Source organism: Colossoma macropomum, unplaced genomic scaffold (assembly GCF_904425465.1).
Source record: "Colossoma macropomum unplaced genomic scaffold, Colossoma_macropomum, whole genome shotgun sequence".
NCBI lineage: Eukaryota > Metazoa > Chordata > Actinopteri > Characiformes > Serrasalmidae > Colossoma > Colossoma macropomum.
Window position 1 is genome coordinate 35755318 of NW_023494785.1, and position 23343 is coordinate 35778660.

The 23343-nt window shown below is 37.4% G+C and overlaps 1 protein-coding gene across 2 annotated transcripts in view; it reads left to right on the top strand.

Moving 5' to 3' along the window:
- The first annotated feature begins 6796 nt into the window (after nucleotides 1–6796).
- The window catches only part of LOC118823220 (epidermal growth factor receptor-like), a 48717-nt gene continuing 32170 nt past the window's right edge, over nucleotides 6797–23343 (top strand). For both annotated transcript variants that reach the window (XM_036592654.1, XM_036592659.1), the window contains exon 1: nucleotides 6797–7052. In XM_036592654.1, the coding sequence (XP_036448547.1) occupies nucleotides 6977–7052 (76 nt within the window). In that variant the 5' untranslated portion in view covers nucleotides 6797–6976. The remainder of the gene's footprint in view (nucleotides 7053–23343) is intronic.

The window sequence follows — 23343 nt, forward strand, 5'->3', positions numbered from 1 at the left end:
TTAAGGTGAAATGGAAGATCAGCTGGCAGCGGAATGTAAATGCTGCATCATATAAGGTGGGAAGGACAAATTTTAAAAAGACACTTGTAGATTAAACACAGATATGTGAAGCTTCTGAAAGATATTACATATTTTACTTGAAGCTTGTGACAGACATATTAATGTATAGTTTACTTTTTAGCACTTTCCCAGTGACTCAGTAGTGAAGAGCTGCCACCAATGTTTTCTGTTTCTATCAACTCATTGATTAGACCGCCACTCATATTCAGTCAGTAATGTTTTTAGGACTTCCAGAAGGCTTCGAGTGACATATTGGTGCCTCTCTTTGAAAATGAAAAGGTGATTGGTTGATTCCTTTGTCTCTTCATAATTTTGCTGATAGTTAATCTAACATGTTAACACTATTCTTCAGCTCTTGAAGTCCTAACCAACAGGAGAGCTTGCTAGATAGCGCAGAGAAAAACAATTCCTGATTGGTCAGTTATTCGCTGGGGAATTTAACCCTTTTGTTTCCATCCTACACTTAACAATGAAACAAGAGCATTACTGTCATACTTGCAGAGTTAAACTACAAGCATGATTCTACTAATAGAAATTAACTGCATTTTTTGTTCTCATAAATTATTAGGCCTTCTCCCAGGTCCTAGAAGGCCCTAAGGGCTCCCTTCTGTGATTTAGGCATGCAGATTATGTGATTAAGGGGGGGTGGGGGGAGGTAATGCTCCCATTACTTATTAACTACATTGGACTTTTAGCTCCAGTGCAAAATTAGAAAATATGAGCTTTTTTTAAACCCCAATCCAGGAAGCTTCTGGCAAATCGTTTCTTATGCTGATGCTACTTGCGGAGGCAGTTAGGAACTTGCACAGTGAGTGTTGCAACCAAGTGCGGGTACATTTTACGCACAATGCACTTCAGCACTCAGCTGTGCTGTTCTGTGAGCTTAGGTGGCCTGCTGCTTCACGGCTGAGCTGTTGTTGCTCTTGACATTTCCGCTTTGCAATTACAGTGCTTAGAGTTTACCAGGGCACCCCGGTAAGGCAGAAATTCAATGAACTGACTCCTGTGATAGTGTCATGTTGAAAGTCACTGAGCTCCTATATGCACAACCTATGTCACTTTATCTAGTGCATACTTGATTTTATGCATGTGTTACCAATTGCATTAATGCCCAAGGTTTTGGAGTGAATTGTTCATAGAGAAATGTTCAGATGTTCATATACACTATCATTCAGAAGTTATCTTTCAATGCAATCATTGTTTTAAATAATACAAAAACAAATCAGAAGCAGACAAGTTTATAAAATTATAAAGCTAAGAAAGATAAGAAAAATTTCATGTGAACAGACAATTACAGTACATAATGGGAAATTTTAGTTATTTTTTTTCATAGCATTCTTCAAATATCTTTTTGCTGAATAGTTATATTTAAATTGTGTTATTATTGTATACAAAACACCAGAAATTATTGATAGGCCAAACATTACAGTTCCAAACTTAGTAGTGTACTAGTAGTAGTGTATGTTTGGCTGTGTAGCCTACCGTAGATGTAATAGGGAGCACAAGAGTGTTAGTGCCTTTCTTTGTATGTATTTAATTAGTTGCTCCCAGTGCAGGTTTAGCTCCCCATTCAGCTGAAGACCCCTATTCTGGTGAAGCCATCCCACTGGTTGTATCCACAACTGGTCACACAGTGAACACATGTTTACAGATCTCTGTTTTTAGCAAAGACCTTGAAATCAGGAATCTGAAGTGCAGCTGTGCTAATTATCCTTTTATTATCCTTCCTGTGCTTCTCGAGTACCTCATAACTGGGAGCAGTAAGAAATTTCCTGTAAATCAAATGTAGCCATCCTGACCCCTGACTCAGCCTCATCTAGTGTACAACAAAACCCATAATATCACCAATAAACACGCCATACGGAGGCTAACCCGGCAGCATAATCCACACAATCCAACATACATCAAACCCAACAAACCCAAGCAATGAAAACAACCCTGGACGAAATATTATATTTTGAGTATTATTATTATTATTATTATTATTATTATGCAATTACAATCAGAGACATACATACTAATGATAAATTAAAGACCGTTAACAACAATAAGTAAACTAAACAACAAAGCAAATACTGACAATATATTTGGAAATAGTCTTCCATCAAACTTAAATCTTTCAGATACATAGTAGTAGAAATAGCTGTTTTATTGATAAGAGATTTAAGAGACTCAATAATTGAATTCAATTCAACTACAAAACCCCCCAAAAAAACATACACCGGTTTAGGCTACATTTACCATATTTTGCTTTGTGTAAATGACATTGCCCAAAGAGCATTACTAGACTCAGAATAAAGCTGAAAAATGTTATAACCCCTCTTCATCCAGATTTAGATGATTTAGATCAGGGGTGTCCAATCTAATCCACAAAGGGCCGGTGTGGCTGCGGGTTTCCATTCCAACAAAGCAGGAGATCACCCGATCAGCAGTTTGAAGACTGAAACCAACCGATTAAACAAGTAGAATCAGGTGTGCTCCAGCTTTTTTAAGGGAAAAGCTGCAGCCACACCGGCCCGTTGTGGATAAGATTGGACACCTATGAAAACTTCTTACTATTGGGTGGTGCTGCTGTGGACACTCTGGAGGCATGGCTATGCAGATGGCCACACTCGAAGGCTCATGGTAGGAGTGCCCCCTCCTAAAAAGGGACACGTGGATCTTTGAGTAAACATTTTATGATGTACAGTTTTGTGCTGTCACTGAATTCACACAATCTTAATAAAGACATAAATCTTTGAGAAAAGTGGTATTTCGAAGAAAAACATCTTTGAATTACTGGCACCACTGTAAAAAATGGCTTGTCAGTTCAACCTAAAAAAATGCTTCATGTAGTAACAAGCAATAGAACTACTTTTATTCAACTTAAAAAGTTACTTTGATTGAAAGAGTCGTTCATTCACTTATTTAAGTTGATTAAATTATTTAAATAAATTACATAATATTTTTTAGGTTGAACTGACGAGCCATTGTTTTACAGTATATTTTGTACTGGGCAATTAGACAAAAAAAAACAGGACGTGGTAATGAACTAGTTTTTAACCTAAAAAATACTTTGAGTGAATGATTCTTTCAATCAAAGGAATTTTTGAGTTGGATAAAACTACTTCAATTACTTGTTACTACAAGTCAGTGCATCACATTCTAGAGCTGCCCTGGCCAATAGTAAGTGCTGTTTTTGTAAACTGGAAACATCTAGGAGTAACAGCTCAGCCATGAAGCTGTTCAGTGCTGAAGCACGTAGCGTGTAAAAATTACCGGTCTTCTGTTGCAACACTCACTGTCGAGTTCCAACCTGCCTCTGGAAGCAAGGACAGCACAAAAACTGTTTGCCCAAAGTTTAATGAATTGAATGCCTTGGCAATACCTTGTGTCAGCTAGAGTGGTGCAAAGCATGGAACCAGTGGACTGCCATTTTTGAATAAGAGGAAACAGAGGGAAGTACAGTTTTGCACTAATGCTTTATCAATCTATTCATAATTTGGACACATGCATCTACGAGAAAAGTGGCCTATTGATTGAAAAAATAGGCCTTTGGACTACTGACACCACAGTTTTGAAGAGGATGGCACCACATTTTGAACAGGATTTCTGACAATTTGGTTATAATACTAATATGGCTGGAAAATACAGTTATGTACTGTCACTTTATTTATATAATCTTAAAAAATCTTTGCAGAAAAGAAAGTCTTTTATACACTAGCACTGGTAATGTTGTTGGGAAATACAGTTTTACCCTGGCACTTTATTAATGCGTTCTTCCTCAGGACACCAAATGTTTATGAAAAATCAGATTTTGAAGGAAAATATTGGTTTTTGGACCATTGTCACCACAATTTGCACCAGGCAAACTGACAAAAAAAAGGATTTCTGCTGTTTTGCTTGTAATGTCTCAGCTCAAATGAATGTTCCTGGGGGACAGAGGGCTACACCGGCAATTTTAATCAGATCACTTGAATTTATGAGAAAAGTGGCATTTAAAAAATAATAATATAAGTCTTTGGACCACTGGTACCATGTGTTATCAAGTCAAGTCAAGATTTTTCATTGCTGCTCAAAACACGGAACAAAATATAGTTTTTCCACAGCCATGGTGCTACATTTAACACGAGACACCAGCAGACAAGCTGATAAGGTGTCCATGCACTCTATAAATGCAGACAATAAACTACACATGTCCATGTCTGTGTTTAATAGAGATACTTTTTGACATTCACTCAAGTAAAGTCCACTTTTAGAGGATTTTTCAAAAACGTCTGCATAATTAAATGTTAAAATGTAAAAAAAAACGTAATTGAGAGTGGTTTGATGTGAAATATGCCAAACTTACAGTCAAGTTTTTCACAGTGGTGGGGATGGGAACTAGACACCTGAAGTGTTTAATGCCTCTAAGAGAAACTTCCCAAAAACTGTTATATGAAATTATTATTAACTCACTGTCTGATGCCTGAGACATTTTAATGGTAGTTTTGAGATTTGAGAGCTTGGCCTAAAATATTTTATTTTTAATCTATTAATACTGGAGTGGCACATGCAGGGCATTGTAATGCAAAATAGTCACCAAAGAAAACTTTTTTCAGATGTACGACTATTTTACCATTGTCAACATTACATATTACTGTCGGAAGAAAACCTTGTATCTGCATTTTGGACGTTTTCCAGTTTTTGACATAATTTGAAACTACCTATAACCCTCTACATTATATGTAAATTTCATGATAAATGGACAAAAAGAAAATACCCCAAATTACTTGGAAAAAAGTCTAGTTCCACTGACTAACAAAAGGTAAAGCAGGTTTTTTCCTTCTCTAGGAATAATAACTCAGAGGACACATTTAGATTCACTGGTCATTCTGGATAGTAAATAAATAAACCAATACCCATACTTTCACTTAAGTAGTTCCTCTTTTTCCACCTTGGTTTTTGTTGTAAAAGCGTTTCTGGCACTGACACTGATCACAAGAGGCAACTGCTTTGTGAGTTGAGGACATTCTTTAAGCAAATGGCACCACCTACTGGTGATAAAACAACTATAGCACCACCACACCTGATTCAACTTCAGAGAATCGCACTTATCATTAATCCACTGCAAATTTACTTGTGGTTTTGAAGCCAGGCAACCAACCTCCAGTTTCCCACACTGGATGACTGATTGCCATGAGATAATATGGGAGCTGTAAAAGGCAGCCGGTTTCTAGGACGCTGATTGAGTCGAGTCACTAGAAATGGAACTCTGAATGAGAAATTACAATTAATGGTGCAATTTAGTTCTATGTTTACATCCAGGAAACAGCCCTGTACTGGGACGTGGTGCATTCATGCAGAAGAACATAACTATTCCTAACTGTCATTGGAAGAATAGCAGTACAGATCCGAGTTGTTTAAGAGTCGGTTAAAGATCAGCTCAGTGCACACTCAAAAAGATGATTCATCAAGTGTTCCTTAGTGAAGGCAAAAGTTCTGTTAGGAACCATGAATCCTATATAGAACCATTTCATGCTTAAATGATTCTTTGCATGGTGAAATGTCAGGTTGATGGAGAATGTGTTGTGTATAGTTTTATATAGAACCTTATTGAAAATGTTTCTATTAGCACCAGAAACTGTTCGTCTATTGTTACAACAACATTAAAAAATGCCATTTTATGCCTAAATGATTCTTTGCCTGGTGATATGGTTCTTCAGATTGATAAACAATGCATTGTATATGGTGGTTCTACACTCTTTAAAAAGATGGCTCTTCAAGGCTTCTTTAGTAAAGAAAATGGTTCTATATAGAACCATGAATACTCAAAAACTCTGCATGGTTAAAGGGTTCTTTGCATTGTGAAAACATTCTTCGGATTGCAGAGTGCTGTTGGTGGTACTACATAGAACCTTTCTGAAAATGGTTCTATATAGCACCAAAAAGGGTTCTGTTATTGTTATAATGCTAAACTTGTAACAGTAGAAGAACCCTTTTTTGTGCTATATAGAATAATTTTAAAAAGGTTCTACATAGAATCATCTATAGCACATTCTCCCCTTCATCTAAGGAACGCTTTCATGCTGCAAAGAACCCGTTCAATCATGCAAAGGGTTCTTTGAGTATTCTTTGTTAATAAAGAACCCTTGAAGAACCATCCTTAAGTGTGTATGTAGCACCAAAAGCTTGTAACATTTCATTTTAAAAAAGGTTCTATATAGAACTATATACAACACATTCTCCATCAGTCTGAAGAATGCTATCACCATGCAAAGAAGCACTTGGGCATAAAATGGTTCTATGCGGAACTCTTGGTTCTAAATAGAATCTTCACCTTAACTAAAGAACCCTTAAAGAACCATATTTTACTAAACGCCTGCATAATTGAATGGTAAATCTGTAAACAAAGTCACTGAAAGTGGTCTTTTTGAAGTGTGTAAGGCAATAAAGGGTCCAATAAAGTGTCCATCTCAAGCTGAAGGAGCGAATAGAGAGAATGAAAAGGGCTCATTTTTTAGAGTTACTAAGCACTCTTTCTCCAGAATAACCTCAGAACAGATCAGTTCCCTTACTGTTAAAAAGACGACTTCAGTGAAGCTGAACTAGTCTGACTGTACTGCAGCTGAAAAATACATGAAAAGAAAGCTGATGATGCTGAAACGGTGATCATAGTCGGCTAATCTCCTCTTTTTCCATGTTAGGCTACAGTAGGCTTGTCCGTCAGTAACCTACAGCTCGCACCTCTGTAGTTCGCACACGTCACAGCTGCCCCTGTACAACAGCCCTGACAAGTATCCTGCGCTTATCTACCGTGCGTTCTCGACAGGACGAACTCTGTGCTGTCGCCACCATCCCCAAACCACGGCTGCGAGTGATATAACAGCAGAGAGGTGTTCAAAATAACGCCTAAAGGTTTTCTTTCAAGAAGATAAGAAGAACGTTCACTTGGAAAATGTTACCTGGAATTCTAGGAGTCTTCCACGTCGCCCTGTTAAGTCTGGTATGCGGTGCCGCATCGGAGAGAAAGGGTGAGTACACTGACTTCGCTTTAGAAGTTTGAGCGCGAGCACAGCGATGAAGCGGTTATGTTCGCTTATTTGTTCACGTTTACGTACATGTCGGTAGACAAAAGTAATCGTTTGCAGTTAAAAACGCTCAGCTGCGTGTATACAGGGCGAAAATACGTACGTTTTTATTGACTAGTAGAAACAGCAGACATTAAGAATGAACGTTAATGCTGAGCTACACGATACATCGTTCCATTTGATAGAGGTCACACATTTATTGTTCATATAGAACGTAAAACTATAAGCTTGTATGTTTTGAACTACAAGGAATGGAGAAGGGGATGGCAGTAAGAGATTACTGACGACAGAGCTTGAATCAGATGGTGCTCTGTCAGATAAGATCTCTGAAGTATGAAAAGTTTAGGCTATGTGGTATTTGTAACACTTATGAGCATGGGAAGAGGCTAATTTCTCAGGTGAACTGTCATTTAAAGTTAAAATATATATATATATATATATATATATATATATATATATATATATATATTTTTATTTTTTTTACTTGGCAAAAGAACAAGAGTTTACAAACACATTAAATTCCAAGAAGTGACATTGCTAGAATTAACCAACAATCTAAGCTAAACTAAAAAACTAAACTAAACTAAAAAAAGATGTTCTTTGTGTGATACCGTGGAAGAACCATTTGTGTATCCTAAAGAACCTAGTGTAAAGGTTCTTCAGTGGCATAAAACAAAACATGTATGTGCTGTCAGTGGCAAGAAACGCCACCAATTTCTCTGGGCTCGAGCTCATTTGAAGTGGACTGAAATGCACATTGGAAAATGTGTATTGTGGTCTGATATGTCATCCTTTCAGATTATTTATGGAAATAAATGGACATTGTGTTCTCCATGCCAAAGAAAAAAAGGACTATTAAGATTGTTACCAGTGTAAAAAGTCAAAAAAGGTTTGTCATGGTATGAGGGTGTATTAGTGCCCATGGCAGAGGTACCTTGCACATCTGTGAAGGTACCTTTATTGCTGAAAGATACATACAGATTTTGGAGCAAATTATGCTGCCTTCTAGAAGCTTTTTTTCTGTTTTTGGGAGGGGACGTCTATGCTTATTTCAACATAACAATATGAAGGCACGTTCTGCACATGTTACAATAGCATGACTGTGTAATCAGAGTGTGGGTGCTAGACTGGCTTGCCTGCAGTCCAGACCTGTCTTCAATTGACGTTTCATGATGTGTGGCACATCATGAAGGGAAAGAAAGCGAAGGCCAGCATTTCCGCAGATAAAGAATTGTATAAGAGAACAATGGCAAAAAAAAAACTACTGTGAAAACAGGATCAATTGTTGTTTTCAGTGCCTAAATTAATATTAAAGGAAAGTGTTGTTAAAAGGAAAGGTGATGTAAGGTAAACATACTCCTGTCCCAACTTGATGCAATTTCCCAGACTCAGATTAAAATGATGCCTAGACTAAGCAAAATTTTCACTGCTGATTTCACCTTTCTCACTGCAGTTTAGTCAAAGACTAGGCTTAATCCATGTCCAGGAAACTGGCCCTGTGTGTCTAGCATACTCCTCTGTGAATTTGCAACTGTGCCAGCATTTCATCATTATTCAGGATCAGCACTGAGACATGTACAGTCAAGCCTTGACTCTGATTGTCTCTTGATATTTTGACAATAAGCAACATGCCATATATATTCACAGAGCAACCATTACAGAGAATTTCTGAGGGTTTATTCAATCTATTTACATCTATTCAGTATCCATGCCCAGAAAAGATTTTTGGGAGGGTTCAGGGAGCAAATAGGAAAAAAAAAAATCTAAATATGAAAAGATCTAAATGAGTGTAATAGTGCAATTACTGTAATTAGTGTAATAATGGTTTGAATTTTAGACACTGATACTGAGTGATAAAGGCAAATATCTACCACTGGCATTCAGGGTTAAATTCTAGTAATCTAAGACTGCTGGCACTTGCAAAGGATAGCAGTATAGGTACGAGTAAAAGTAGATGGTCAAGAGAATGGCCTATAACATCATATAATATAGCATACTATAGTAATATAGTGTAGTATTATAATACAATATATAAAATATAACTTGCTTTCAAAGACTTCTGTTCAACTGAATAAAAACCCCTGTAACCAATATGTAGCCTACATTTGTCTTAAAGCCAAGTTTCAATGTAGTTCAGAAGTTCAGCAATTAGCCTACCTTCTTCCTGAAGCCAAGCTTTTTTGGCAACTCCAAAAACATGTTACCAGTTTGTCATCTTTTTTGAGGGGGCTTGACTGGTAAACAAATTTTTTTCCTTGATTTTTATTATGTTTTTTATGAACATGAGTGATTAAGTAGTGGTGTGGAGGATACCATCCCGCTACCATCACATTCTAGCTTGTTATGCTAATTGGCAAACCAGCATGGTTGCTTAACAACAGAAACAATGAAACCGAAACCAGCTATACCACTTTCAAAATGTACAAAACACATGTATGCTATGCACCATCAAAGCTGGTTTACATACACAGGATGTTCATCAAAACTACCTGATTTTTCATTGCCTCTTCAGTGTACTATCCTCAGAAAATCACTCAGCATGGCCTGAAGAAATCACTGTAATCCTGTCACAGACTAGGCAGGGCACGCGTTCCCAAAGGCAACATAGTGTTAAGATCATCTTAACTGGTAGCAAGAGTGCCTAGTGTGATGCTCAGTTTACCATTTAAGAATCGTCTTTGTGCTTTCTTTTATGCTTTTGGGAAATCTTTCATGCTTTTGGGAAACCCAGCCCTGGCTATCATGGACAGGGCGGGTGCATCTAGTAGATCCCTGCTCAGAGTATGCTTCATTTATATCAGTTAAAGTGGAGTGTCTTTTGCTTTTACTCCTTGAATGCTCAAGTACGTATATGTATAATTTTACATCATATTTTTTTCAATACAGTTCTTCAGAGATTGTATCAGTCAGGATGTTGCCAATTCCGCCAGCTATGTAGGGCTCAAGCAGAGCTGTGGGGCAACGGAAGGTCAGGAGAGAGCTAACAGCACAATTTGGGCATCTCTTGCTATCTTGTGTTGAGTGCCAGATTAATCACCTGTGGTCTGGAGTGCCAGTCTTTGCCAGAGAAAGAAAAACAAATTTATGGAAGTTACCAAAACCAGCAATTTGTAGCTAATAAACAGTTTTTACCTTTTAGGTTATTTGGCCAGACACTTTATAAGGCTTCTCTTTCACCAGATCGTGGATATCTAGCACAATATCCGCTGCAGATTCAGCCCTCAGTACAGCACAGAGTTGGTCATTAGTAAGCATTAATCTGTGTTTCGGTTTGTTCAGTTTAATTTTTGTGAACAACTGCTTATACGTGTAGGCTGCTCCCAAATGGGCTCAGCACTTTGCTAAACACTGTGGCTAGCTTAGGAAATTCATTAGCAGGAAAGTGTCATTAGAATTCCTAAAGGGGAGGTTCAGAGAATTTGTTCTTCAGTTCACGGTTTCTCTACAGGTCTCCCTTTATCTCCCTTTGAAGATCTGTCACATCCACATTGAAGGGGGTGGAAAACAGAGACGTGTTTGTGTGATGCAAATTCTTTAGTTAGCTCTGACAGATTTATGCTAGAGTGCATTTAGCCTAGTGTTTGTTGTGAAATGCAGTCGGGTGTATATATATATATATATATCCACTGCAAATTTACACACATGATGTCTTTTAATTTTGTACTTGTAAATATGAACAAAAAAGAATATATTTATAAGCATTAAAAAAAAGATGAAAAAAAATGAAATTAATAGGGAAAAAAGCATTCTAATGCCACAAATCAATAACAATAATACTTGCAAAGCCACTGTTGGCAATTACAGTTTTGAGATATCTAGATCTAATTAGCTTTTTGCAGCATTGTGGTTCATTTTTGGCCCATTTCTCTTGGTAAATCGTCTTCAATTCCCCAAGGTTATGAGGGTCCCTCTGTTGGACATTTCAAGAGATTGCCTAGCCCATGCAAGCCTCTTCATCTTTTTTAGAAATCAGTCTTGGGTTACTTTGCTTATATTTTTGTGGTCCTTGTCTGGTTGGAACGTCCATCTTCTCCTCTTTGTGGGCTGATGAGATTAAATTGTCCCCTAATATGTCCTGGTACGTCATCCATTCATTCATCCATCAATTAATTCTACTTGCTTTACAGTGTGTGGGCCAGATCTGGAACGAGGACCCAGCTGTATAGCGGGCCTGAACAAACCCAAGGATGTTGCACACAAATGGGCCAGACAAATTTTGCTAACTCAGGAGGTTGGTAATTCAGGTCCAGAAAATCAAAATAATTTTTTTGGGATTTTGTTCCAACTACCCGGACACTTCTACTGCTGATTTGAGCAAACTAGAGAAGCGAGCAGTTGGAACACAATCCTGGGGTGGATTTTGACGTTCTCCACCATAAGTACCCACCTCTAAGAAGCAGCCCCAAATTATGATGCTCCCACCTCTGTACTTCACAGTGGGTATGGTGTTCTTGGGATTGTTTGCTCAACCCTTCTTTCTCCAGACACGATGAGCTGAATTACTGAATTACTTATTTTTGTTTTGGCTGAACAGAGTACACCATTCCAAAAGAGTTCTAATTTGTCGAAATGTTCATGTGCAATTTTTTTAGTTGAGGAGTTTTAAAAATGTGATAAATACATCTTTTGTTAGTTTCCCCTAAAGCCTCATAAATCATGTAAAAAATAGCTTCTTAATCACGAAATACAGAAATGCTGAAATAGTTGTATGCTATTAAACCTGAGCCTACATTGTAACTAGACAGCAAGCAAGCAATGCTTTTGCAAATTCAGTATGACGGCATATTTAAATGAATTTCACATTTTGGTGTGTTTTTATACTGTTTATATTTCTTTATATTTATTTATTTGTATAGACTTTGACAAATTCCTGCCTCATGTGGCAAATATGGCCTAAGATTTTAGTAAACATACCTGCCTATAATGAGTCATTTCTTTCTCTGTGGGCTACAAATGGTCTCTACCACTTAGCCTGAAACAGTCATGGGATAAATTGTGCAGAAAATTCAGTAATCAATTTATAGCGACAGAGTAAATGCACTAAACACTCACTCTATGTGGTAAATATTGATATGGTGTTTGTTACCCTTTTAAGCCTCATCTGTTATTGATTTGTTCAGGAATATGAAAATTCTTCATTGATTCCTATTCTAACTAAATGCTTTTATTTCCCAGGGGAAGGGCACAGAGGAGCCTCTGTTTCATGCTGTCTCTGTAAAAATGTGTCTGAATGGAATTTTTTGGTCAATCCTTAATTATATCACATATTAAAAAGCTTTTAAGACTTTTTACTTTAATAATCAGATGCCAGAAACAAAACTATAGGTTGCTCAAGGACTATAATTTTATAAGTAGTATCTAGGATGAGATTTTCTGGTTTAAAGACTTGGAAACCCTCCTTCTGTTGATCTATCTTGAACTGTTGAAAAATTGCAACTGTTTTGGGGCTGTTTTTTTCCCACTAGCTGGCAAATGAATGAAGCTAGATGGGTAACATGACTGCTAAGAAGCCATATATCATATTGCAAATGTGTTCCTGTAATAACTGTGGTAACAAATCATCATTATAGTAGAGAATGGATTACCTGAATGAATAAAATGACTCATCAGATGAGGAGGACAACAAGCTAAAGTTACAGTTAGCAAGCTAGTAAATATATAGATACCTTACCTCAGTTTGGCTCCTTTTCTCAGGCAGAAAAGCTGAAATGTGTCTCTGGTGTTTATTTTGTGCTTAATAAAGCTAGAATTACTGTTTAGTGTCTTTACAGTCTGCTATGTTAGATACACTAGTGATGAAGGTGTCAAATCTCTTTCGCGTTCCTTTGGTGTGAAGTGCTCATCATTTTTCAGTGCCAAATTAACATCCAGTCTAATATTCTCTAACCATTAGGTATTTTTTTTATAGTTCAGCATATTTATCTGCATGTAGAGCAGACGCCTTTATTCATAGAGATAAGAAGCATACAGGCTGTCTGGACAGGGAATCAAACCCCAATCTCCCATGTGATGGGTGAAAGCAATATCTATCATGCTAAAGCTTTAACATTTGACTCTTTACATTTTCCACATCCAGGTATCCCACATAGGTATTCTTCAATTGATTTATGTGTTTGATTAAGATGATCTCATTCTATGATTGAAGTAAGAGGTACACTAATGCTTGCTTGGTTGTGATTATTGGCCAGTAGATCAGTGGCTAGGCTAGCAGTCAGGTTTGGATGAACACTGGAGGGATTCCCAATGGTTATATGATGTATTTGCATAGTGTATGCTGGTCACTGTAGTGAGTGAACCTTGATGAAAGAAAACATGTCAAGCCAATGACATTAGTTTTAGGCCGGAATGGCCCTGCAAAGCACCATTTCTAAGTATTATCGGAAAAGCCCAGCTATCTGCTGAGCTAGTTGTCGAACAGACTTGCGTCTTATGTAGAGATTGATTAGTATGGTTTTAAGCCTTTTACTTCTAAAATGACATTGGATATTAACACATTTAAAGGACCCTTCTTATCACTAGTTCTGTATTACTTTGGAGTCGTAGATGTAAGTCTGGGTTACTGTGACGCTAATTCCAATCTGTGCCATACTTTAAACTAAACTGCACTGTTACGTTTGACACAAAGGTTGGTGTGACTATGCAATGCTGAGGTTCACGAGCCCACAGTGAAAATAACAAAAAAAGTCATCAGACAAGATGGAAAATAGAAAACACTCGTCTTAACCCTTTAATGTCCTCACCAAGAAAAAAGCAATGGACTTTCATATTTTGTATTTTTTATTTGTTTGGGGCAATAATAAAAAACAATTTGTGCTTTTTTTTCGTTTTTTTTGACCCCACAATTTAAAAAATATTCATGTCTACCAAATGGTTGAGATGGCACTTTGTGGCATATATAGTGACTCAAAATGTGCTTTACCAAATGGTTGAGCAGAACATTAAAGGGTTAAGGCCATTTTTGTGAGTGGAAATGAACTGTATGGAAGTTTTTATTCACACCTTTTAGAAATCAGATGAGTCTTTACATTTTTAAAGGTGTCAATGGCTTAAGTGAACATGTATTTTGTGTAGTTTAGAAGCTGAAAAGAAGAAAGCATCTACTGTCTTCTGCGTGAACAAAAATACACTGCAATCACAAGACACCATTAGCCTTACATGCACTTCACAAATAGATTAATCCAAGCAGAAAGGGCTGTAACAGTACAGTAACAGTCCAGAATTCCTTGTAGATAAAATTTCAGGATAAAACTGTTGCTAAAATATTAGTTTTGATCAAATCATTCCTGTGAGGCAAATGTTCAGTTAGAAATCAGTGCATCTGTAAGAGCAAGCCATTAAAGAATTGTCCTAAAAATTACATGTTAACTTAAACATTCTGTGCTTCTCATTCTGTGAGGGTAAACTGTGATTATGAGATCACAGTTATTTCTGATGAGGAATTAAAAATAATTATTCAGTTAATCTTGTTTAATTCACTCTTTGTCTGTTGTCTACATAGAGAACTTCAGCGTGAGGCATCGTCATTGAATTTAAGACACTGCAAATTTAATTTGCTACAATTTGGTTAGTCTGCAGTTCATTCACATGCCTCTTATTGTGGGTGACAACAGTGAACCTAGACATACACTGCTGCTGGGAGAAAGCTTCTACATGCATGTGTGTCTATTTGTTACTCAAACTATTTACAGTTTTACTTTTAAAAAGCCCTCCAAAACATTCTTCTGACCTAATATCAGAATGTGTACAGTTGTATGTAGTTTGAATGCCACTAAGCTAATTATGTTGTGTTGATTTTCATACAAATCCACTACAGGGAACTTAAATGGGCATTTTCTGCATATATACACATCGCTGTTGTCAGAAGAAAACTCCAATATCTCCAAAATGGTAACTTTACAGGAGATGGAAACTTGAGGATCAGATATCAGTATAGAAAAGGTGAAAGTGGCATTGGTGCATCCCTAGTATTTAGTACCAAGAGTGAAATTTAGAGGTATGTTTGGAATAGTAAAGATTATCCTTCTAGGCGTCTGAGACCTTCAATATTTGTATTTGTCTTAAAGCATTTTGTTCAAAAACCCACAGGCTTATTTAAACATCTGTGCAGATAAACTTTCAGTCAGCATTAGTTGCATGAAATGATTCATAAAAGCAGGATTAATTCCATCAATTCCATTATTTGCGAAAGTGATGCTTTGTTTAAGAAGACGAAATCCACAATATGTTCTCATCATTCCTCTAACAGAAAAGGATGAGTAAAAGCTTTGGACCTTGTTTTCTTAAAGAAATCATCCCTTTTGCAAATAATTCAGGAATGAGTCCTGCTTGTAATAAATTAACCAAAAACACACAAACACTACCGCTGTCCTTTGTTTAGTATTTTCAGACATTTATAGTGATTGCTGAAAAAAAAACTATTGAAACAATTCAGAAATTATTTGAAGAGATTATTTCAATTTTAAATATCACAAGCTGAAAAGAAAAACAGCTGATGTATAATCGAAAAAAGCATTTTTAATTTTCTCATAAAGGTGGTATTAATTGTAATAGAGCATTGATATTTCTTGTATGTGTAAAGCCCACTCCCAGTAACATATACCATAGGAACAAAAAAAAAGAAAATGATGTTAATTGATAACTTTTAATGTAATTAAATGTATGCATAAAGTTCCTAATTAATGTACCTTTAAATAAAGAAAATTCACTGGGTCCAAAGTAGAAGCATTAAAGCAGGCCGGTCATGCTGTCGGATAATCTTTAATTTATTTATCTGCCCTCTAAATAAACATTCAGATCAAAATTTATGACATTTTACGATTCCAGAGATGGTGTTATAGTTTCTTTCTCCAGGCATTTCTCAGGTGATGTTTGACAGGGTTTCTAAAAATAGAAAAAGCTTAGGGCTCTTTGTAGATAAACACATTTGAATAAACAACAGACCTTGCGGTCTAGCCACAACTTGCATACCTATGTGCACACTTTTAAAAGCAAGACATCATGGTTAACATTCTAAGAAGTTTATTGTCGATGTCATGTTTGATAAAGGCTATTTTGTCTAATATTATTGTTGAAATGACCTTAGATTTTATGTGTACATTTTCATTTTTTGTGCATCTTGAACAGTTTTTTGGCTGGAAAATATAGAAACAATCTGGCAACCCTGACTGCACAACCATCTCCCGGCAGTTAAAAGTTTAGCATTGTTACTCTGGTAAAAAGCTGCCTTTTCTCTATTCTGTAAATGAACAAAATTCATCACTCTTTTTAGTGAGAGGAATGCATGAGTTCTGTTATAAATGTGGCCATATGCCTGCTCAGACACTACTGCAGTGCATCCAACAATAATGGCAGCATCATGCATCTTGCATATAATGATAGAAAACATAGCAGGGTCATTCTACAGAAACGCCCATTTTTGTGCCCCTAGCATTTACAGATATATTACACTTAAAAAAACAGGTTAGGGTTACAATTTATTTATATTTTAAAATAAAAATAAGCAATTTTAAATAAGTTATTTTAACAATTATCTAGAATTCCAGACACCACAGAAGTGCTCATCCTCACAGTCATGTGTAAAGGGTGAGTGCCATATTTTGAAGATTTTAACTACAATAATCTATACATGACTGTGGAATATATGACTTAAATGACATAAAGAAAACAAATGGCAAATAAATATTATACAATTTATTTCTATAAAATTTATATAAAATTTACTTATTTTGAAATACAAATCACACTGATGACATCACTTGACTTCCTTTTACTTATTTTCTGAGGATCTATGAAGAAAAGCACATGGTAAGTCCATTGTGTCTTTTCAGTTATCAGAAATTTTCTCATTTAGCTCATGATTTCATATGAAGCTTTTAGTTGACGTCACTGGTATGACCTTCTTTATTCTTAGGTAATTGTTAAAAAATAGAATACAAAACAGCCATCTTGTAAAATGCATTTTTCATCAAAAATGTCACTGGTGTTACTGTCACTGGTGTTACCTTTCTTATATGTAACCAATTAGGATTGGCAACACCAGTGACACCTGTGAAGAGATAGAAAAGTGGACGTTTTTCCACACAGAAAACTCCAATTCCACATCCTGATATTTGTGAAAAAAGTGAATAAAGAGCCTTTGAAAGTCTTTGAATGGCTCTGACGATACATTTGATAAGACAGATTAAATTCAATTATAGCATCAAATCAGAATGCAAGATCCTTTGTCAGTGTGGCCCAAGCAATTTAAGCACCTGGTGGTGGATGAAAACTGCAAATTACCTGTAATAGCAAGTGCTTGGCTGCAGTCGATACATCTTACTGGTGTAAACAAGCGTAAGCCATAATAGATGGTAATGGTGTAAGCTGTTCCCTCAATATTAGGCATTAACTTAAAGTTGGGTTCTGGGTCCTGGGTTCGATTCTCCGGCAGTTCGGATGTGTCTGCATGGGTTTCCTCCCACAGTCCAAAGACATGCAGTCAGGCCGACATGCAGTCATGCAGTCAGGCCTACTTGCCCCTAGTTGTAAGTGTGTGTGGGAATGTATATGTCTATGTGTCCACCCTATGATGGACTGGTGGCCTGTCCAGGGTGTTTCCTGCCTTCTGCCCAATGAGTGCTAGGATAGGCTCCAGCAACCCCTGCGACCCAGGAAGATAAGTGGCTTTCATGTGTGTGTGTGTATATTCAACAAACTCAAGAAATTTAAGGCAAGACATTTTTAAATTAGAGAAACATTTTTACAGTATGCTCTATAGTGGCAGAAGCTTAGTCGGTGACTGATAATAATGCAATAATGCCCATAATGCAAAGCTATATGCCATCCCCATGGGAAGCTGGCAAGCTCATGTGTGTTTGTAGCTCTAGTAGATAATTACAGCTGAACTGTTGGACTACCACAATTTAGCTTCACATATAATGTGTTCCACTCTTCCACTGCCCAATTCTCTATTATGGATGTCTTGCTGTTCAAACACAGTTCTAGTCCTACTCAAAGTAACTACCAGAGGTGGATGTTACAAGTGTTATAAACCTGCCATTGAAGAGAGCAGACATTTTTAAACAGACTTTTGCATAACAACCAGGCTGATGTATAAACGTACGTTTCAGTTATATGACTTTGGTTCGAGGTAGTTTTGCCTGTGTGCAATTTAGAGCCACTGAGAAAATGTAGAGCTACAATGTTGTGCCTGCTTAAAGGGTCAAATTCTCATTATCATTTTGCTTGAGGCCAGTATAGCTGCATGGAATGAATTTTGTTGAAAGCTGTCAGAGTTAGCATTCCTGCTAGAGGAGTGTCAAGTAAATACTTATATGCTAAAACATGGTGCACTACACAGTTCATGGATAAACAAATCCACCATTCCCCCAAGGTAAATTAGTCAAGAGACCAGATAGATAAAAGAGAGAGAGAAGCCTTGAAGCGATTAAGGAGCGAGTTGCATTAGAGGCAAGCATAGTTCACAATCTTGTGAAAACAGCCAATTAGGTTGTTTGTCGACCTTGAGAAGGAGGTAACAGCAACACGACTTAATAGCACTTTGATCCAACAGTAGCCTCCGGCTAAATTTTGCAGCAGGATTCAGTTCTAAGCATATTCTGGACTTGCAGCAATGGGGATGAGGGATAAAAAGTGAAGAATGAAAAACAAAAAGCATCAACACATTGTCACAAAAGTTTACTTTGTATTTGTGGTGCTATGAAACATGATAGATTAAATGCATTAGAATTTACATAGGAACAACCACAATGCTGCTATACTCTTGCTGTTATTTCCTAAAGTCTAGAATGGGAGCATGGCCCAATGGAATGTGAGAGATGTTCCCATTAGGTTTTTTTTTTTTTTAAGACCAACCTGTTCAGTCACATCCTCCTGCCTCGGCTCTACCCCAGGGCACAGGAGCTGAATCCCTGCAGAGTGCACAGTATTCTCTCATGCTGCTGCCCATTTCATGTCTTTTTTTTGGTTTGAAGAGTTTATGTCTTTAATTTCACTTTATTTCTCTTTCTATTCTTAACCCTTAATTGAACTTTGTCTGTCTTCAAATCATATATTCAGACAGCAGTGTTTATTCTTAAGTATGTTGGCAAAGATTTTTTTGGGTTGTGGATCAAATGTTTTGATTTTTAGAGGAGAATTTTATATTAAAGCATGACTGCAGTGGACAAAGTTTCATTTGTTTACGTCTGTTTGTTTTCATAAGTATGTTAAGCTACAGACAGTGAGGTCTTACAGGCACTGTAACAACCTTATCAGTATGATCATGCATCACGATCATTTTCAGCAGTTGGATTTCGAAAGGGTAAGGCGATCATGCAGAACCAGGAGGCCCACACAAAGAAAAAAAATGTGAAAATGTAGTATAACAGGTCCATAGAGAAGGAACTGTTCCATTCATTTAATCATTTAAATACTTTATCATTTTTTTAAACACAAGGTTGGTTGCCATATAATTAGATATTACCCACTATAAAATTTTACAGTCAAACTGGGTAAATTGGATAATGAGAGGCCTTGATGAGAAGTATTACTTTCTATTAACCCATGTTTTTGTTACTTAGTGGTCTGGTGGACCCACCGTAATAATGTTTTTTTAACAATCCAGCCATAACAATTTATGTAAAAATCCCAGATGTTTAAAATATCATGTCCAGCATAGGGTTCTACTTTAGCAGCTGTAGCCAGTCAGCAGCCTGTGCATGTTGTCCACCCTCAAATACACACACACATATACAAACACATACACACACAGACACACACACACTAACAGCAGGCCATGTAGGAGGAGAACAGAGTGAAGGACACAGCATCTCCACACTTTTACTCCACGCGGGTTCACCCCAACACCACATGTGTAGTATAAATGTGTAGGGGGTGAACGGAGTGAAGTCACTGAAAATGTGTTTTTAAATGTTCTTCACAGAAAACGGGCAAAGGCCAAGGAATCTGAGGTTGAAATAATAATAAATCTCATCATTTCTTCTTTTGGTAAACATTGAAAAGGGGTCCCACAGACCCCAACACTACACAAGGGTTGAACTTGTTATGGGCAGGCACAGGCAATTATATCATCTTTGTGACGCTCTCTGAAGGCAATATTTTCATATTAGGATGTAGCAGGGTTGTGTAAAGTCTGGGTGTGTAAAGATCTGGAGCTCAGACCAGTTCACTGCAGGATTGTTTTGGGGTATCCTCACCCAGTTATTTATTTATTTATTTATTTATTTATTTCAAATAAACAGTAACAGAACCGCTTTGGTGCTAATATGGAACAATTTCAGTAGAAAGCTAACATGCTAGCATGCTAACAGCCTAGTAATATTAAAAGACAGGGAGTTAAATTCAAATATTTACTTCAGGACTGACTGAAATCATATAAAGCATATAAAGTTATAAAGCATTAACTTTACCTGCATGTCTGTTGGAAGCGTCAAATATCTTTGCTTAGGCCAGAGCTCAAGTGCTAATGCTAATCTACCTCTGCCAGCCCAATACCCATTGGCGCAAAATAAGAGGGGTTGTTTTTGATGAAGCATTTTTTAAGGTGATTATAAAAGTGAACTATGAAAATGAAATGAGACTGATTGTTATTAAATAAAATACTAATTAAACATTTCGTGCTGCATACACTACACATTTCGCGGTCGATCTGCAAGGCTTGCCCAGACACAAGTCAGAAAGCTGCCGTGAGTAAACAAATGTAACGTGTTTGTGGCTGATCTGCGTGTACCTTTGTGCAAACGCTGTATGTGGGAACAGAAATGGACTTTGGTATGAATGACCACACTATATTTTGGAGGCTTGTGGCTCTAAAGGTTTGAGACCTGTGTAGCACTATTGTCTGCTTTTTGGATATTTACTTTCAGTGGCGGACTCGGGCTGTTTGATGGGCGGGAGCAAAAAAAAAAAGATCAAGAACAGTTAACCTAACAATCTAACAGTCATATTGGCCCCTTGCAAATATGTGTTAGCAGTCATATGTGTGTTTTGAATGTAAGTAGGATTTGAGAGGTAAATTCAAAATCTTATCAAAGAATTTAGTGACTCCCCTAGACTGTTGTCACGGCACCAACTTTAGGAAAGCCTGCCTAGAGGGTACGTTGTAGGGGAGACTGTAGGGCACTGAATCTCATTTTCTTCACTGGGAAGGGCACTTCCTCGAGTTTGGTCTCTTGGAAGAGCATCTAAGAGGGCACTACATGAGTGTTTTTTTGTTTTCAGAGGGGAGGCTTCCCCCTGAGTCTGCCAGTGTTCGGTGTCTTGCACGTCATGAACAGTTTTCCGGACAGGCATTCGGTACAGAGATTCTCCAGGAGGGAAAATGCTCTTGCGTTGTGACTAGTAGTTATGAAGTTATGTGCATTAAATGCAACAGACTTCGTAAATGAAGCTCTGACCTGTCCTGCCTTTAAAAATTACATTGCAGCATATTTATACTGTAATCGTTGATTGACTTATGCCATTACGTTAATCTATAGTCCTTTTTTTTCTCTTGTCATTATTTTAAATCACACGGGTTCCCAGTTGCAGTCCCAGCATCCCTGTGCTTCTCACATTTTTGTGTTAATTAGTTCACAGACTGAATAATATGTGCTAGATAAGACAAAATACAAAAATGCGCAGGGTGTAAGGTTGTCAGGAGTGGGATTGGGATCTGAAGAAGTAGTTTATTTCAGTGACAAGCAATGGAACAAAACCTGCCACTGTAAAGGTCAAGAAACAGATGTACTGATGTTTTTTAAAAGCCACCTGATATCTGACCATATGGTACCTCGAAGTGCAGGTGTACTTTTCTCCTATTTTTATGTCCCACTCTTTGAATAACGACCCAGTGTTGGTCCTTCCCACTTGTCAGAGTATATTTGCACCCCAGCCTACCGAAACCCATCAGCAGTCAAATGCTTTCTTTACTTACAGCAAATTATGTAGAAATTTCTTAAAAGTGTGGTTTCTCTCTGTACTATTTGCTTTGCACCTGACTTTTTAATACAGGGTGGTCTCTGACTTTTGTATTACACAATAAACCACACTAAACTTGCTTATGCTGTTTCTGTATGATGTACACTGTATGATGTATCTCTAAAAATGGACAAAAGTACATTACATAGCTACAAACTACAGTAGCAGCCATCTTGAAGCATATCTAATTTAATAAGCCGATTGACTTCATTTTGAGGTAGGGTCAGATGGTATGAATTAAATTTTTGGCCAAACTCTCGCTTTAATTGCAGTCCTTTAGGAGAATGCAGAGTTTGCGTCTTTCGAACTCATCAGCTTATTATGATTATTATTGCTGCACAAGCACTTTATTACACATACTGGAATGTACATAATCACTGTATGTACTGTATCATAATCCCTCTGAACGAGAAACTTTTCCAGACATGCACTTTAACTTAACTCATTGTCCATTTTATCAGCTCCACTTACCGTAAAGGGTGCACTTTGTAGTTCTACAATTACAGACTGTTGCTTGGCCTGCTTTGTTTGCCCCCTTTTACCCTGTTCTTCAGTGGTCAGGACTCCCACAGAACCACCACAGAGCAGGTGTTATTTAACTTGTTGGTCCACCTTGTAGATGCAAAGTCAGAGACAATAGCTCATCTGTTGCTGCACAGTTTGTGTTAGTCATCCTTTTGTCCAGGGGTACACAAACCTGGTCCTGGAGATCTACCACCCTGGAGAGTTCCAACACACCTAGCTCTAATATTCAACTGCTCCTGAGGGCCTCTGTTACCTGGATCAGGTGTGATAGATTAGGGTTGAAGCTGAACTCTGCAGGGTGCAGGGTGTCTCCAGGACCAGGATTGGGCACCCCTGCTTTAGTCCATCATCAGTGGTCACAGGACGCTTGCCACAGGACGGTATTGGCTGGATATGTTTGGTTAGTAGACTATTCTCGGTCCAGCAGTGACACTGAGGTGTTTAAAAACTTCAGCTGCACTGCTGTGTCTGATTCACTCGCACCAGCACAACATACCCTAACACACCACCACTGCGTCAGTGTCGCTGCAATGCGGAGAATCTTGTCTTGGTTATTTTTCTCACTCATGAAGTTGACTACAGTCAAGCAAGCATCAACATGATTAGAAGGTAGAATATGCCAATTTATATTTATTTATTTATGCCAACAACCTGAAAACAATACAGTTTCCACTTTGGGCTGTGTGACACAAGGCTGATTTACCAGTTTGAGAATGCTGAAAATGTTTTTGATAGTGAGTCACTAAAGCCC